This window comes from Chiloscyllium plagiosum, chromosome 3 (genome assembly GCF_004010195.1).
Source record: "Chiloscyllium plagiosum isolate BGI_BamShark_2017 chromosome 3, ASM401019v2, whole genome shotgun sequence".
NCBI classification, from domain to species: Eukaryota; Metazoa; Chordata; class Chondrichthyes; order Orectolobiformes; family Hemiscylliidae; genus Chiloscyllium; species Chiloscyllium plagiosum.
The window spans coordinates 52848466-52866593 of NC_057712.1; the positions used below are offsets into that span (position 1 = coordinate 52848466).

At 40.2% G+C, this 18128-nt stretch overlaps 1 protein-coding gene across 20 annotated transcripts in view; it reads left to right on the top strand.

Moving 5' to 3' along the window:
• The window catches only part of LOC122543331 (regulating synaptic membrane exocytosis protein 1-like), an 845124-nt gene that overhangs the window by 739987 nt on the left and 87009 nt on the right, over positions 1-18128 (top strand). For 15 of the 20 annotated variants that reach the window (XM_043682010.1, XM_043681864.1, XM_043681972.1 and 12 more), the window contains one exon: positions 9715-9813. The exons of the other annotated variants lie outside the window; for them this stretch is intronic. In XM_043682010.1, coding sequence (XP_043537945.1) covers positions 9715-9813 — 99 coding nt within the window. The remainder of the gene's footprint in view (positions 1-9714; positions 9814-18128) is intronic. 20 annotated transcript variants of the gene reach the window in all.

Consider the following 18128-nt stretch of genomic DNA (forward strand, 5'->3'; position numbering starts at 1 on the left):
TCAGCACAACAGCTTCCTCAATCTCTATCTGTTCAAGCATGCTTACCTGCTCCTCAATGGTTTCATTCACTACAAGGTCCTTTTCTTTAGTCAAGATAGAAGCAAAAATCTCATTTAGGGCTTCCCCTATCTCCTCAGACTCTATACACAAGTTCCCTATGCTATCCCTGATCGGGCCTACTCTTTCTTTGATCATTCTCTTATTCCTCACAAATGTGTAAATGTGTAGAACGGATATTCCCGGAGTGTTGCAGCCAGCCCAACTGCTCAGTTTTATGCAAAATAGGATTCATTTACAAATGAACAAAAGGAAATTGAATTTAGAATAACATTATTTGAAAACCCAACTGACACGAAAACACAATTTAACAAAAAGCTGTTCTGATTTCCTGCAACATTCCATAAGCACTCCTTTGCAAAAAAGTTGAATTCAAACACAGGTTTTTACAGGGGAGAGATTGCAGAGAGACAGGATCAGCATGGAGCACTTCCTTTAGGTTCCCAGCAGCTTATCTGGGTTCCCAACTAAAACTTGACCAGCAGCATGCTAAGACCAAGCCAAACCATGAAATGTGAGAACTGGCCATTCCCCTTTCATTGTACATGTGTTTTAAAAAAAATACTTAAAAGCTTCTTCAAGTAAATAAACCCTGACATATTGGAACCTCTGCCTTTATGACCCCTCTGGGGAAAAAACAAGGGCGATATAACCTTGTTAAAGGAGTAGTATCATCACACCTCCCCCCTTAAGAAAATGAACCATTAGTATCCAACGATAGTTTCATTTTAAAATCCCTTAATCATAAATTGTTAGTACATTACAATGCACATATACATTTCATTCACTATAAATATGAAAACATGCATTACTACATTCTCTTTCATTCATTTACACCTGCCACCGAATGCCTCCATTCCTCATCCAAGTCTTGACAATGCAATCACATTTTCTTTTCCTGCCACATGCACGATTTTCAAATTGAATGGTTGTAACAACAAGCTCCATCTTAATAGTCCAGCATTTTTGTCCTTAAATTTCTCCACAATCTTCAATGGATTATGAACAGTGTATATGATTGTCACAGATACATTACTGGTAACATAAACATTGACATGCTGTAACGCCAGCACGAAGTTCAAAGTCTCTTTCTCAACTGTCAAATATTTCTGCTGATGAATGTTCAATTTCCTGGAGAAATATCCGATAGGACTTTTTATCTTCTTGTCATCTTCTTGTAAGAGCACAGCACCGACACACCCATCACTCACATCGATAGCCATCTTGAATAGCTTTGCATAGTTAGGTGTGGCTAACATGCTGTGGCTAACAGTTAGCAATGGTTAACACAGCTTTCAGGCTGTCAAATGACTTCTGACAGACTGCTGTCCACTGAAACTTCTTGCCTTTCTTCAGTAATTCAGTGAGTGAAGCAGCCACATTGCTGAAATTTGGTATGCATTTCCGATAAAATCCACTCAATCCTAGGAATTGTAGTACTGCTTTTTTTGCTGATGGTGTAGGAAACTCCCCAGTTACCTTAGTTTCTGCATTCCATAGAGCCATTTGTCCATTTCCAATAACATGGCTTAAGAAGATAATTTGCACTTTGGCAAATTCAGCCTTAGCCAGGTTTATCACCAAGCCTGCATCCCGAAGTTGATGGAACGATTCTGATAAATGTTACAAATGTTCCTTCCATGTATGACTAAAAATCACCAAGTCATCAACATAAACCACATAATTAGGTAATACAGAAAGGTTAGTCTCTAAAATATGGCTGACATTTTTTATACCAAATGGCATGAATTTAAATTGATACAATCCATTTGACATTTTGAAAGCTGAAATTGTCTTTGCTTTTTTGGACAAAGGTACCTGCCAGCATCCTTTGAGCAAGTCAAACTTAGAAATATATATTGCTTGTCCCACCTGTTCAATAGTCTTCCAAACATGGAATAGGATATGCATCAGTCTTTGTAACTGCATTGACTTTGTGATAGTCCATAAATAACTGTTGGGTACCATCTGGTTTTGGCACCATTACTATGTGTGAGATCCAATCACAGTAACTCCCTTTGATTATGTCATCTTGGAGCATGCATTCAATCTCTTTTTGAACCTGTGTCAACTTTAGAGGGTTATGCCTACGAGGATGTTGTTTAATCAGAATAGCATTTCCTATATCTACCTCATGCATAATTAGGTTAGTACTCCCCAGCTTATTTTCACATATAGCAATAGCAATACATTTTTCAGGTCATTTTGAATTTCCTCTGGAAGGTAACTCAATCATATATCCCAATTTTTGACAACTTCCTCATTCTCCAACTTAATTAGAGGAATGTCCAAATCAGAATCCTCTGAACTTGGTTCTTCACTCTGCATTGTAACCAGTCACATAGTCTCCTTTTGTTTTCTTTCCTTGTCAAAATACCTTTTGGGCATATTCACATGCTGTGAGATTTCTTTCTGTTTGAAGTCCTTATCAAATAGTTCACCTCACTCAATCTCCTTTCAAACGTTGCTATTAAAGGATCTTCCAAGTCTTTGATTGCTTGTCTGTTTCCGGTTTTATTAAGTGCTGTGATACTCTGAAATGCTGTCTAGCCAACTCCCCCGCTCTATTTAACCATTCCCTAAAATTTGACACACAGTCCAAATAAGTGTTCTCTGAATTCTGACTTACCAATATCTCCTTAATCAATTTTCACGGTCCTCTCACTTCATGCCCAAACTCTAATTCAAATGGACTGAATTTGGTCGATTCATTTGGTGCATCCCTGATAGTAAAAAAAAAGTACAATGTAATTCCTTCATCACATCATCTGGACTATAAGCCCTCAACATGGTCTTTAATATCTGATGCCACCTTTCTTGCGCTCCCTGCAATTCTGAATGGTATGCAGTAGATTTGAATTGTTCTATTCCTAAACTGTCTATAACTTCCTTGGATAATTTTGATGTGAATGTTGACCTTTAATCTGATTGTATCACTGTAGGTAGTCCATATCTACTTGCGTAACTCCTTTACTCAGCGAGTCGCGAGTCGTGAGTTCATGGAATGCCCTGCCAGTAGCAGTGGTGGACTCTCCCTCTTTATGGGCATTTAAATGGGCATTGGATAGGCATAATGAGGATAGTGGGCTAGTGTAGATTAGGTGGGCTTGGAACGGTGCAACATCGAGGGCCAAAGGGCTTGTACTGCGCTGTATTTTTCTATGTTCTACAATTCTTTTAGCTGTGATATTGCAAAATGGAACTGCGTCTGGAAATCTAGTGGACACATCCATTGTTGTTAACAAATACTGATTCCCACTTTTTGTTTTAAGTAGGGGTTCTATGTAATCAATTAAGAATTTTGTAAAAGGTTCCTCAAATACAGAAATAGGTATGAAAAGTGTGGGTTTTATTACTGTCTGTAGTTTCCAGTTACCTAACGTGTATGACATGTCTGGCAAAATTCAACTACATCTTTGTGCAGTCCAGGTCAGTAAAAATGTTTGTGAATTTTAACTTGAGATTTTCTTACCCCTAAGTAACCTCCTACTGGTAGATTTATGTGCTACCCACATTACCTCCTTTCTATAACCCACTGGCAATATGACTTGATGAACTTCTGCCCATTCCTTATCTGCCTGAATATATGATGGTCTCCATTTCCTCATTAAGACATCATTTTTACGATAGTAGGACACCAGGATACATTTGGATTCTTTCTCCATGGATACCTTTTGATAGAATTGCTTTAGTTTCTCATATTGCTGCTGTAAAGATGTCTGCTTTGTCATCTATCTGCTCCTGTTTTGTCTCAAACATTTTATGAAATAGGGTCTCTGATCATTCCACTTCAACTCTTATGTTTCAACCAGTGAGTTTGTGACCTCATTTCCGCACAGTCAGGTAAAATCCAAGGATATGTTTCCTGTACTAGTTCAGTTCCCTGTGTTTTCACTGGCTTTGCAACCACAGTAGGCAGCACTCCTATCTGTGAACCAGCTACAGCATTAGCAAGGACAAATTGTATTCCTGGCACTGAGAGTTTGTCCACTACTCCTACCATGACATCTTTACTTTTCACTGACTCTCTAACCTCACTCTACATAATTGAGCACTTTTCGTTTCACAGTGAATACGTCAATAGCACTTTTTCTACCAATAGTCCTTTACAGGTACATAGCTCCTCATCTTCCTACATTAAAGATTGAGAGAATCCTGTATCTCTTAATGTTGTAATCTCTTTACCAACTGCTCCTGGCCTATGTGAGTAAACTTTACCTTTGCAGGTATATGGTTTAAAGGGACCTAAGAGGCAACATTTTCACACAGAACGTATGCAATGAACTGCCAGAGGAAGTGTTGCAGGCTGCTACAATAGAAGATGGATGTATGTATGAAGAGGAAGGGTTTATAGGGATATGAGCCACAGTTTGCTAAATGGGACTTGATTAGATCAGTATATCTGGTCGACATGGATGAGTTGGACCAAAGGGTCTGATTTCGTGCAGTACATGTCTATGGCTCTATGACTCTTTAACCAACCTCCGACCAAGTTTGTCTCAAACATTTTATGAAATAGGGTCTCTGATCCTGGTGCAGCCTTTTAGCCTACACTTTGCTTTCTGTTACCACTCCAACAAAATTCACTGGCTTATCCTGTTTTCCTACATCTGGCTTCCCAGTGCTTTTTCTAGCCCACAAACACTATGACTTCATACAGTGAAAACACCGAGCTGCTTAACCTCTCTTTCCCCTTCAAGGGTTTCCTTTTTAATCTGTGGTAAGTTATCCTTATGATCTTCACCGCAACCTACCATTCCCTTATCACATTAAGATTTTTCTCTTCCCAATTTTCTATCCCTCACAGAATGAAATTGATTTATGAACCAACTCATAATCATCAGCCATCTTGGCTGCCCATTTAGCCATTTTAATTCTCTGCTCTTCCACATGACTTCTCACTACTTCAGCAAGTGAATTTTCAAACTCCTCCAAAATAATCACCTCTCTTTGTTTTTGTATTTCCTCTGCTTTTAATTGTAATTCAAACAGTTTCTTTCTTTTTCTCTTTCATTTTCTTTTCCATCTAACTCAGGTTGTTTCATTCTCAAATGAATTTTAGTCATCTCCAAAGATTCTGATGACATTTCCAGCAAATTTGAATACTGAGCTATTGCTGTATTTATCTCTCCTTTCCTCATGGAAGGAGGCAGCTCCAACTCCAGCTTGATTGCCAATTCCCTGAAGTAATTACTTTTGTAAGGAATTATCTCTACCCCAACCAGAAACAGATCTAAGCTCTTGCTCAAAGGGACTCAATGAATCCGCAGCTACTGAATGAACCAGCCTGTTACATAGAATCATAGAATCCCTACAATGTGAAAACAAGCCATTTGGCCCAACAAGTCCACACCAACCCTCACAGTATCCCAATCAAACCCATTCCCCTACCCCATTGCTCTACATTTTCCCTGACTAATGCAGGAGAAAGTGAGGTCTGCAGACGCTGGAGATCAAAGTTGAAACTTTATTGCTGGAACAGCACAGCAGGTCAGGCAGCATCTAGGGAACAGAAGATTCGACGTTTCGGGCACATGCCCTTCTTCAGGAATGAAGAAGGGCATGTGCCCGAAACGTCGAATCTTCTGTTCCCTAGATGCTGCCTGACCTGCTGTGCTGTTCCAGCAATAAAGTTTCAACCCTGACTAATGCACCTAACCTACACATCTTTGGAATGTGGGAGGAAACCAGAGCACCCGGAGGTTACCTACAGGGTTACACAGAACCTGATCATTATTGTGGGGAATGGAACCACCACCTCACATCCAATCTAGTTCTAAAATTTTAAACTGATGGATTCCATTGGAGGAAACTGTCAACTGGAATGTGGTCTATTCCTTTCATGACCTAAGAAAGCTCAGTCAGATTATCTGAATTCTGCACTTCTTGAAAGACTGGAGTGCAATTTCTTTAGTCTTCCTTGAGAAATAAAATGTTTCAAACTGGGAATTAATCTGGTAACAACCTCCTCTGAATCTTTAGAAAGGAGACCAAAACTGAACACATTATTCCAAGCAAAGCCTGACCAAGGTCTTCAGTATGATTGGATAATATTTTTATCTCAAACTAAGCTGTCATCTGTTTGTACCCAACACTCTATTTGGTACAAATATAATTTCACCACATAGCTCATGTACCATTATCCACAAGAACACCTCATCCTTTCTTTCTTCACCTTTTTAAATAATTTTCCCTGAAGGGTGTATGAATCTTGAGCATTTGTCTTCTCTATTTAAATTAAGCAAATTAAACATCATATACCAGTCATGAGTCCATTCAGGATCTGCCTGAGTTAGATGAGCATTATCTATGATTCCAACCATCACCTTAATTGCATTTGCAAATTCGTATTTCAATTGAGTTGATTGTATAGTGGTGTAAAAGTGAATTTTGAATAATGCAAAGCTGTCAGCAGAAACAGGGGTCTGGATTATTGTGTAAAATTTGTTCACTTTTTAAATTGGACAAATGGTTTGACATGGTATTCCTCAATAACCTCATTAAATATTGCCCAAGTAGTTCAGATGTGTGAAATATCCTGAGGCCATGTACATACCAGTGTTTGGTCAAGATGTTTTCACCCAGAAGGTGGTAGAAATATGGAATGCACTGCTTGAGTGGGTGGTGGATGCAGACACTCTTGCAACATTTTAGGAAGCATATGGACAAACAGAGCATAGTAGGCTATTGACCGAGTGCAGATCAATGGCATTAGTGTAGTCTGATGTTTTTTGCCAACATAGGAATGGTGGGCTTGACGGCCAGTTTCTATGTTGTATGACTCTAGGAGTCCACTGATTAATGTAGTTATGACTGAAGTTGCAAGGGGCACACATTGAAGAACTATGAGATTTTGTGTGTGTTTTCTGCACTGGTCCTTCATACAGAGTCAAGAGAGAGCAAAATTAAAGACTAACATGAATTGTGCATGGTAAAAACAAGGTAAAAACAATGACTGCAGATGCTGGAAAGCAGATTCTGGATCAATGGTGCTGGAAGAGCACAGCAATTCAGACAGCATCGAGGAGCTTCAGCAAAATCGACGTTTCGGGCAAAAGCCCTATTCCTGATGAAGGGCTTTTGCCCAAAACGTCGATTTTGCTGAAGCTCCTCGATGCTCCATGAATTGTGCATGGGCAGATTAAGGAACCACAACTGTCCGCCTGAGAGATGTTTGACATTTATTTTGCAATACGTTAGACATGATTAAAGAAAATAACATTTTATTGAAGAATTAGTTTTACAGTTTAATAAACGTATTTGTCACAGGAGGCAGTGGTTAACAGAAAGGGATTGGTGAATGATGAATTACAGCCTCTGATAATAGGAGGAAAGTGCCTTATTCACAGAACATACGAGTGGGATGCGCTTTGGAGCATCAGTGTGGTCTCAATGGGCAAAAATGGCCTGTTTCCACACTGTTGGGATTCAATGAAAGCAGTAAAACATTTTAGTGATGTTGTCCATATTAGCAGCCAGCAGTCGGTTCTGATGGAACTTCTGGAGATAACAATCCAGGACAAAATCCATTCGTATTTCCCAAAGTTTGGGACTGTAAATGAAAGTTAGGATATGTCTATTAGAGGAAAATCATGTCAGGCTAAATTAATTGAGTCCTTTAATGTCATAGCATAAAGGGCTGATGAGGCTTGATAAATGAACTTTCAAAGATTTTAAATAACTTATTAAGAAAATGGAAGCTATGAGATTAAAGGGTTGGAGCAACACAGATATTTAATTAGCTACTATGACAACAACAATAATGCATTATTTTTATATAAACCCTTTAACATAGTAAAACATCCCAAGGTACTGCATAGGAGTAATAATAAAACAAAATAAAGCAAAAAAGTGCAGAGATTTGGGAAGGATATCGCAGAATTTTGGCCTGAGTGCATGAAGGCGCGGTCACCAATGAGTGCCATTAAAGAAGAGAATATTTAATTAGGGTTGTTTATCAGATACAGAGTTGAGTGCTACTTAGAGATCAGTATTAGGATGACTGGTGTTTTTAATATATGCTGATGATCCGGACTTGAGGGTATACAATCCACCACATCAAAGTTTACAAACGATACAAATTTAGATCTGTTGTATGCAATCAGGAGGACAGTATCAAGCTTTTGTCCTCCGTGCCCTTATGGAGAAGCCCAGTCTCCCATATGCTGTGCAGCTTCTCAATGATTTATGCACATATACCCTCAAGTTCCTCCACTCCTGAACTCTCTCTAGATTTATTATACTGCCTTTCCCAATTCATCCTACCAAAACATGCCCCTTCACAGCCCTCTTCTCTTTACTCAGCGAGTCGTGAGTTCATGGAATGCCCTGCCAGTAGCAGTGGTGGACTCTCCCTCATTATGGGCATTTAAGCGGGCATTGGATAGGCATATGGAGGATAGTGGGCTAGTGTAGGTTAGGTGGGCTTGGATCGGCGCAACATCGAGGGCCGAAGGGCCTGTACTGCGCTGTATTCTTCTATGTTCTATGTTCTATGCATTATATTTCACCCGTCATGTCTATTCCTCTTGAAGTGTGATGCTTTGCTCATCATAGTTCATAATTTTTCCAAGATTTGTGTTAATTGCAGATTTGGAACTGTGCCCTGTACACCCAACTCAAAATCATTAGTATAGATTAAGGAAACCCACAGGTTCACACACTGACCCAAGGAATTCCACGAAAAACCATCTTCCCAGTCCGAACATCAACTCTCCACAACTCTCAGCTTTCTGTCACTCAGTCAATTTCATATTCATCTTGTTACTGGTCCTTATATTCCATGAACTTCATATTTATTGAAAACTCTGTTTTATTTCACTTTAATAAATTACATGACATCAACTGCATAATGCTCATCAACTTGCTTAAGCAATGTGCCAGAAGGCTTCTTTCTGTGCACCATGCATGATTTCCTGGATAAATGATATGACTGATTGCTTGTATTAGTCATCTGATACCAAGACTATCACTATTTTATGCTGAATGTTCCCAAGCTTGAAGAGAGAAGAGATCAGACAGGTATCCCAATATTCAACACTAGTCAGTGATCTTTGCTGGAAAGTCTACGTAAGTAGACTCAAAAGAGAAGAGGATAGTAATTGGGTTATAGGAAGGATATTATTAAATTAGAGAGCATTCAGAAAAGATTTACCAAAATGTTGCCAGGAATGTGGGGTTTGAAATGTAAAAATAGACTGAGACATTTTTCATTGGACCGTAGGAGATTGGGAGGAGACCTTATTGATGTTAATAAATTCATGAGGGGCATAGATAAGATGAATGACAAGGGTTTTTTTCTCCTAGGGTGGGTGAGTTCAAAACTAGGGGGCATACTTTTAAGATGAGAGAGAAAGATTTAATAAGGACATGAGGGGAAACCTTTCTACACATAGTCATTCACGTGTGGAATGAACTGCCAGCGAAAGTGAGGGATGCAGGTACAGTTGCAACATTTAAAAGACATTTGCATAAGTTCATGAATCGGAAATATTTGGAGGGATATGGGCCAAATGTAGGCAGTTTAGTTTGGGAACATGGTTGGCATAGACTGGTTGGATCGAAGGGTGTGTTTCAATGCTATATGACTCTATGACCATGGTACCTTCCACAATTGATTGGTTTGCCAACACTGATTATCTGTGCTCACTGCCTAGGGTCACATATGAAGAATAGCCATTTGGGCATGGTACTGGAGGGTGTCCAGTACCCTTGGATCTGTACCGAAACAGGAGTCAGCATCTTAAGGAGAGAAGGTGAGAAAATAAGAAGCAGGAATAAAATGGGCTGTCCTTTGTGAATAAAAACCAAAAGAATTGTGAATGCTGTAAATCAGAATCAAAAACAGAAATTGCTGGAAAAACTCAGCAGGCATCAACTGTGGAGATAAATCAGAGTAAACATTTCAGGTCAAGTGACTCTTGCTCAGAAAGGATGGTAGCAAAGAAGATATTGGTTTATATGCAGAAGATAGGGTAGGGGAGGGGATAAGGAGTAAACAATAGGTAGAGATGGAGCCCAAAGGGAGGGAGGGTCATTCATTTTTCCCCCTCTTCCTCTCTTTCTCTTCAATTTCATTTACTTAACATTCATTGATGTTCCAATTACAGTATCACTTACTCATTGAGCTAAATCCTGGAAATGACTATATCTCATTATCACCATGACAAATGTTTACTAGATTGATTCCTGAAATGGCAGGATTGAAGAGAGATTTGATCAGTTAGACTGGTATTCACTGGTGTTTAAAAGAATGAAGGAGGATCTAACAGAAGCCTTCTAAATTATAAACAGAACAAGTATAACACAACTATATAAGGTAAACACATGATTTTAACGAGTGGGAAGTCCTGAACTATGGGTTAGAGTTTAGGACTGAGATGAAGAGAAATTTCTTCACCCAAATAGTGGTGTGTCTCTGCCACAGAAAGCGATTGAGGCCGAAACATTGAATGTTTTCAAGAAGTTATATATAGTTAATTGGATTTCAGTGATCAAAATGTAAGGGGAGGAAGAAGGGTGCTATGATGGAAGATCAGCCATGATCGGATGGAGTTGGCTCAGAGGTTTGGATGGCCTACATTTGCTCCTATTTTCTCTGTTTCTGTTATCTCAGAACATCCAACAGTGCTTCCATTCTAATCTACATCCACTAGCTATTTTCTTGTTGTACCCCAGCACTTTTACTGCTTGGAGAGATTAATCTGATACTCAGAGAGTGTAGCACCTTTATTTCAATCTGACCATTACTGATCGTCTTGTAGATGCCTGCTGGTGAGGAGGCATTGCGTGTATTTCCAGAAAGATGTTTGTCAATTCCAGACAGAATTCCTCACATTACCTTCTCAATGGTGTACATTCCACCAGTATTTAGTCAACTTGTCAATTCCAGGCAGAGATCCACACATTACCTTCTCAATGGTGTACATTCCACCAGTACAAAATCAACGCAGCGCTGCTGGCGTATGTGTGGTTTTGAGGAGCTTCTCTCTTACCCCCTCACCCAACCACCTGTCGTACAATTAGCCCCTCACCAATCTAACTCCTCACACACCAACCTTTTTGCCTACTTACCCAATCACCTACTTATAACGCCTAACCCCCTCACCCATCAACACCTATTTATCCCTCACTCCGTTTTCCTTGTTCAACTATCTTTTCACCCATCTACCCCTCCATTACTAACCATTCACCCACCTCCTCCCTCACTCACCGGCTATTTACCCATCGAGCCCCTTACCCACCAAACCCCTCAGCCATCTACCCCCTTGCTCAGTAATCTTCACCCACTGCTACTGTTGATTGTCCTTTTGGCTGTCTGGAACCAAAGCCCTGGAATTCTTTCTCAAACCTCTTGTATTCTCTCCATCTCACTTTGATCTTTTGGAAAAAAACTTACTAAACCTGCTCTTGACCAAGCTTTTGGCCACCACCCTTCATTGTGTCTTTTGAGGCTGGATATTAAGTATTGTGCATCATGTAGCTCTGTAAAGCTATGGGAGGTTTTACTATCTAAAATTTCCTGGACAACTGCAAGTTATTATGTTGTGTTGATGATGCTCTCCTCATAGTAGAAAATATTTTTAAGTTGTAGCCTCCACCTCTGGAAAACATTACCTTTAATTTTAATATCTTTTCCTATTAAGCACATTTAAGAAAATAGAGCTTTTCTGTAATCCATTTTCTCCGTTGAAACAACACCTTTCTTTAAATAAGAGAACCAAAACTGCTCACAATACTCCAGATGCAGTCTCACCAGCACCTTATACAGTTGCAGATTTCACTATCATTATACTCCAACCCCTTAAAATAAGAGCCCCATTGTTTAGCTTTCCTGATTATCAGCTATAACTGTGTACTAGCTTTCTGTTTCATGCACAAGTACCCCAAGAGTCTGAATGTTGTGATATTTTGCAGTTTTTCTCCATTTAAATCATACTCTGTTCTTTTGTTTTCCTTTCCAAAATGAACACCTTCACATTATCCCCCATTATACTCCCATTTGCCAACTTTTTGTCTGCTTACTTAATCCATCAATACCTCACTGTAAGTAATTTGTTTCACTCTCACAACTTGCCTTTCCACATATTTTTGTATTATCTGCAAATTTAGCTGTGGTACATTTGCTTCCTTCCTTCAAGTCATTAGTATATGCTGTAAACATTTGCAGTCCCAGTACATATCCCTGTAGACCACTGGTTATGTCGCCAACTTGAGAAAGAATCCCTTATCCACACTTATTATTTCCTGCCCATTGGCCAATTCTCTATCCATGTTAGAATGCTATCACTAACACATGAAATAGTGTTACTTTGTTGAATGAATGCATTTTGGAAGTTCGAATACAACTCATCTACTGGTTCCCCTCTATCCACTCTGTTTGAGACTTCACCAAAAAATTCTAATAAATTAGTCAGACATGATTTTACTTTAATGAAACAATCCTTATTCTGCTTCATTAGATTATGATTTTCCAAATATGTACTTCCTTAATAATTGAGTCCGATATTTTGCCAATAATAGGTTTCCCAAGAGTTACCTCCATTTTGCCTCTCTTTTTGAATGGCTGTGTCACATTGGTGGTTTTACAATCCTCAGGTATTTTTCTAGAATCCAAGGATTTGTTTTGGTAAATTACAACCAATGAGTTCAATTTCTCTGTAGCTACTCCATTTATGATTGTAGTGAGCAAGCCACCAGGGCCGAAGGACTGACTTGTCTTTAACTCTGTTAGTTTGTCTAATACCCCTTCTCTAGTGATGGTGATAGTACTAATCCTCCGTAGTATTTTTTGTGTTGATGAATGTTCGAAGTATCTTCCACTGATGCAAAATATCTGTTTTACTCCTCTGCTATTTCATTGTTCCCCATAACTATCTCCTGAGATTCATTTCCTAAAAGGCCTATGTTCATTTTCTCACTCTCTTACTTTTTATATCTTTAAAGAAGCTCTTCTTGTCAATTTTTATATTACTCATTAGTGTACCCGTTTGGATTATTTCTGCCATGAATATGTGCAATGAATGAGCTTCCACAGAGGTCCAGAGTAGAGAAGGCTAAAGATTCAACACCCTCTGGCAAAGGAATACCTCTTCAAGTCAGTTAAAAAACGGGGCAGCATGGTGGTTCAGTGGTTAGCACTGCTGCATCACAGTGCCAGGGACCCCTTGTTGGAGACCCATCTCAGGCGACTGTCTGTGTGGAGTTTGCATATTCTACCCATGTCTGCATGGGTTTCCTCCGGGTGCTTTGGTTTCCTCCCACAATCCAAAGATGTGCAGGTTAGATGAATTGGCCATGCTAAATTGCCCATAGTGTTAGGTGCGTTAGTCAGGGGTAAATATAGGGTAGGGGGAATGAGTCTGGGTGGGTTACTCTTCAGAAGGTTGGTGTGAACTTGGTGGGCCAAACGGCCTGTTCCCATACTGTAGGGAATCTAATATAATCCAAAAGGCCTACCAGTTATCCTGAGGTGATGCAGTCTGGTTATAGTCTTACCAGCTAGGGGAAATTTCCTCACTACATTGTTACCTTGTCACACTGTGTAAGAATCTTAGGAGTTTCAATTTGATCAACTGTATTTTTCAAATCTCTCGAGAATGTAGGCCCAATCCCCCCAATTTCTTTGGGATTAGGACATTTGAATATGCAAATCAGAGCCCTAACATCAGTTTCAGGTCCACTCTTCGTGTATTTGATTGGCTCATCAGAATCGAGAGTGTGGTGTTGGAAAAGTACAGCCAGTCAGGCAGCATCTGAGGAGCAGGAGAATCGATGTTTTGGGCATAAGCCCTTCATCAGGATCAATTCTTCTGCTCCTTGGATGCTGCCTGACTAGCTGTGCTTTTCCAGCACCACACTCTTGACTCTGATCTCCAGCATCTGCCGTCCTCACTTTCTCCTGGCTTTTCAGAATGTTAAAAAGACGGGTCGAAGTATTCAGGGCATAAGGGAATGGATACCTATGGATTTAATCTGGAACCAGAGAAAGAACTGATGAGGCCGCATGTTTACTAGGACAGTCTGACTGAGCACAGAGCTCCTTGGATGGGATGATGTAGTGATAATGTTAATGGATGAGTAATCCAGAATTCCAGGCTGATGTTCTGGGGACATGTGATCAGGGAAGATGGTGAAGTTTGAATTCATAAAATAAGTCACGAGCCCTTCAGCCCGCTATGCCTATGTTCACCATGATGCTATATTAAACTAATCTCATCTGCCTGCAGATGGTCTAGAGACTTCTGTTCTCTGACTGTTCATTTAATTTATCTTAACAGCTCTTAAACATTGCCATTGTGTCTGCTCCTACCATTTCCCCTGGCAGCACGTTCCAGGCACCTACCATCATGGAAAACATTTGCCTAGCGTATCTCCTTTTAAACTTTGCCTCTCTCACCTTAAACCTAAGCGCCCTGGTATTTGACATTTCCACCCTGGGAAAAATACTCCAATTATCCACCCTATGCATGTCATAGAGATAACAGCATGGAAACTAACCCTTTGGTCCAACTCATCCATGCCAACCAGGTATCCCAAATAAATCTAGTGCCCTTTGCTAGCATTTGGCTCATATTCTTCTAAACCCTTCCTATTTATCGACCCAATCAGATTCCTTTTAAATGTTGTAATTGTACCAGCCTTCACCACTTCCTCTGGCAGTTTATTTCATAAACGCACCACATTGTGTGACAACAAAAATGCCACTTAGGTCCCTTTTAAATCTTTCCACTTTCAACTTTAAACTATGACTTCTAGTTTTGTACTCCCTACCCCAGGGAAAATACCTTGTCTATTTACCCTATCTGTGCAACTCATGATTTTATAAACCTCTACAAAGTCACTGCTCAGCATCCAAAGCTCCAAGGAAAATAGCCCCAGCATATTCAGCCTCTCACCATAGCTCAAACCCTCGAACCCAGGCAACATCCTTGTAAATCTTTTTTGAACCCTTCCAAGTTTCACAACATCCTCCCTATAGCAGGGAGACCAGAATTGCACACAGTAATGTCCTGTACAGCCATAACATGACCTCCCAACTCCTGTACTTCTATTAAGTCACTCCTCAGCCTTCAATGATCAAGCAAAAACAATCCCATCTCTCATTATGGCTGCACTTCAATCAAGACAGCATTCTGATAAGTCCTTTTTGCACCCTCTCCAAAGCCTAATCATTCTTTGTATAGGTTGGCAATCAGAGCTACACATAATAGTATAAATGTGGCCTAATTAAAGTTTTTTTACAGCTGCAATGTGACTTTTCAACTTCTATGCACAATGCCCCCAACAATAAAGGAAAGACTTCTTTATGTCTTCTTTACCATCTTACCCACTTGTGTTGCCACTTTCATGGAGTTTGGACTTGCACCCTAAGATCCCTCTACTTATCAATGCTGCTAAGGGTTCTGACATTTCATGCATACTTTCACTTTGTATTCAACCTCAAATAATGCATGACCTCATACTTGGCTGGATTAAATTTCATCTGCCATTTCTCCACCAACCTTTCCAACTGATCTAGATCCTGCTGTATCCTTTGACAGCCTTCCTCATTATCCACAGTTCAACCATTGTTTAGATTGTCTGTAAATTGCTAATTAGATTACCTCAGGTGAAATGTCAGGTGTTGTACCTCCAGGTGTACATTTGGCTGCATGCTAACAGTGAAGAAGGCCAAGGATGGCCATGTTGCCAGGGGAGTGGGAGGGCGGATTAAAATGGATGGCAACCAGAAGGTCAGGCTGGTTGATACATGCAGAGTGCAGGTGCTCTGCAAACCGGTCTCTTAGTCTGCACTTGGTATCCCAAGTATAGAGGAGCCTCATCAGGAACAATGGATCAGGTTTGATGAAGTGCAGGTATAACTGCTGGATCTGAAAAGATTGTTTGGGGCCTTGGATGACCATGAGAGGGAAGATGTAGGGTCAGGTGTTGCACATCTTGTGGTTGCAGGGAAAGTTATCGGATGTGGTGGAGAGTTGCCGAGGGAGTTACAGAATGAATGACCCCTGCAGAAAGCGGGCAGGGTGAGCAAGGAAATATCCTTTTGATGGTGAGATCTGATTGTAATTGGTTGAAATGTCAGAGGATGACCTGTTAGATTCAGAGAATGGTGGCGTGGTAAAAAAAGGCTCAGAGAAATGATTTATTTGTCCAAAATCAATCTTTTACTAATTATGCATAGAGAAAGGTCCTATAAACGTACAGGAAGTATCTCCCAAGAATTATTCAAATTACAGTGTTTTATAACAAAAGCATGAGTAAGTCTATTATATGACTTATTCACTTTAGTAATAAGTGCAGTTATGATAAAATGCCATGCTGATAGGAAATGAATGGTCACAGCTTGTTCAGGTCATAAAACTGTTTGTTCTTTCCCAGGGATTCTTGCCAAAAAGGTCTATACTCACTAAGGCCTATGGATTTTGACCACAAGGTACATGCTTTGTAACGGTTCCTGCTTCATGCTTTTACATAAAACTATAACCAACTTATTCTTCCACATTTCCCACTTTTTATCCTAAAAGGACAACCAAATTCTAAATTTGAATGGAACCCATTTCTCTCAGGACAACCCCTGTTGAACCAGCATGGGGGCAGTCATAATTTGTTTGACAAGCGGGCGCAAAGAGTTATACAGATCCCAAGCATCCATTGTTTAAAGGACCTCTGCTAGCCACCTAACAAAGAACAGAGCTATCTAAATGGTCCCAAATTGCCCTCTGGGGTTCCCTACCTTCATTATCTTATCTGCTTCCTTATCTGGTCAACAAGGTCAGTGACATTCTCAGAGAAATCAGGGATGTAGGTGCAATATTCTGACCCTATGAGTGCCTTCCTTTTCAGCTACAAGGTAGTCAATCGCCACCCTATTTTGGAATGCTACTGTCCTAATGGCCACAATTTCAGCAGTTATATCCTTTATAGCCTGGCTGGTACCTTGGAGCACCTGAGCAATTTCATTAGCCAGTTTTTCCATAGCAGAGACCACATTTATAGACTCCTTAGTTAATTTAGCTATTCCATACATAGGGAACAGGATAGCAAATAACAGCTCTATTTCTGTGAAGGCCCATTTCTGGTGAGATTCAAAGTCAGATGGTGGGACAGGGATTGAATATGACACGTGGGGCACATAACATAAGCCTGGTAACAAGAGTCAGTCCATGTGGGGGCAGTCAGACAGAGGTCCTGTGTCCACAAAGAAAATACATGCAAATGAATGGGATGAATTGAGTTATACAGTCAGGGGACCAGACATGGATATAAGTTAAAAGTTTCTGCAAATGTAAGGTTGAGGAAATAAAGTTTAGATGGACAAGTGTCAGGCAGGCCAACCTATAGGCCCAAATCTGGTGAGGCAAATAAAGTCCACTAATTTTCCTACACTTTGTGTCAGTGATGGAGCCAAATGGTAGAGTGTGGGAGGTATTAAACTGAGGATGATACCAACCTTCAAAGACCAAAAGGCTGTACCTAGCTGATTCCCACATATCACGGGAGCCCGTGATGTCTACCCAATACAACCCTTTCTCTGCAGAAGATGTGGCAGCCATGCGAACCCCAGTCAGCAGGGACTTATTTTGCTGAGTGATGCTTTCCACTACTTCAGATATGTTAAAGGGAATGGGTGTGAGGGGGATTCCTCTACTCATGTGCGTTGGGCCCATACTACACATCAAGCAGCTAGATTGATCCAACTGCAAACTTAAACACAACAATGTATTGAGTTGTGAGCTAGTCCATACTGGTCCAATATAAGTCATTAGAAAACATAGTCCTACTGTCCATTTTCAGTTGCCAATGAGTTTGGGGCTTCCCATCAGGAGCACTCTTGCAGTGTGAGACATGGATCCATGTGGGACACTCTTTTATTTTTACAGCAGTGCTGGGGGTCAGCAGGATCTGGATCCTCAAACCTTGGCTGGAAGTTGTTCTTTCTCTTGAACACTTTCACATACACAAATTCTCCTAGTTCCAAATTCTCTTCCAGCTGGGTCAACTTGAGATTTTTTTACCTATGAACGGAAGCTAGAGATACATTTGGTTAGTGACATACAATAACTTAAAA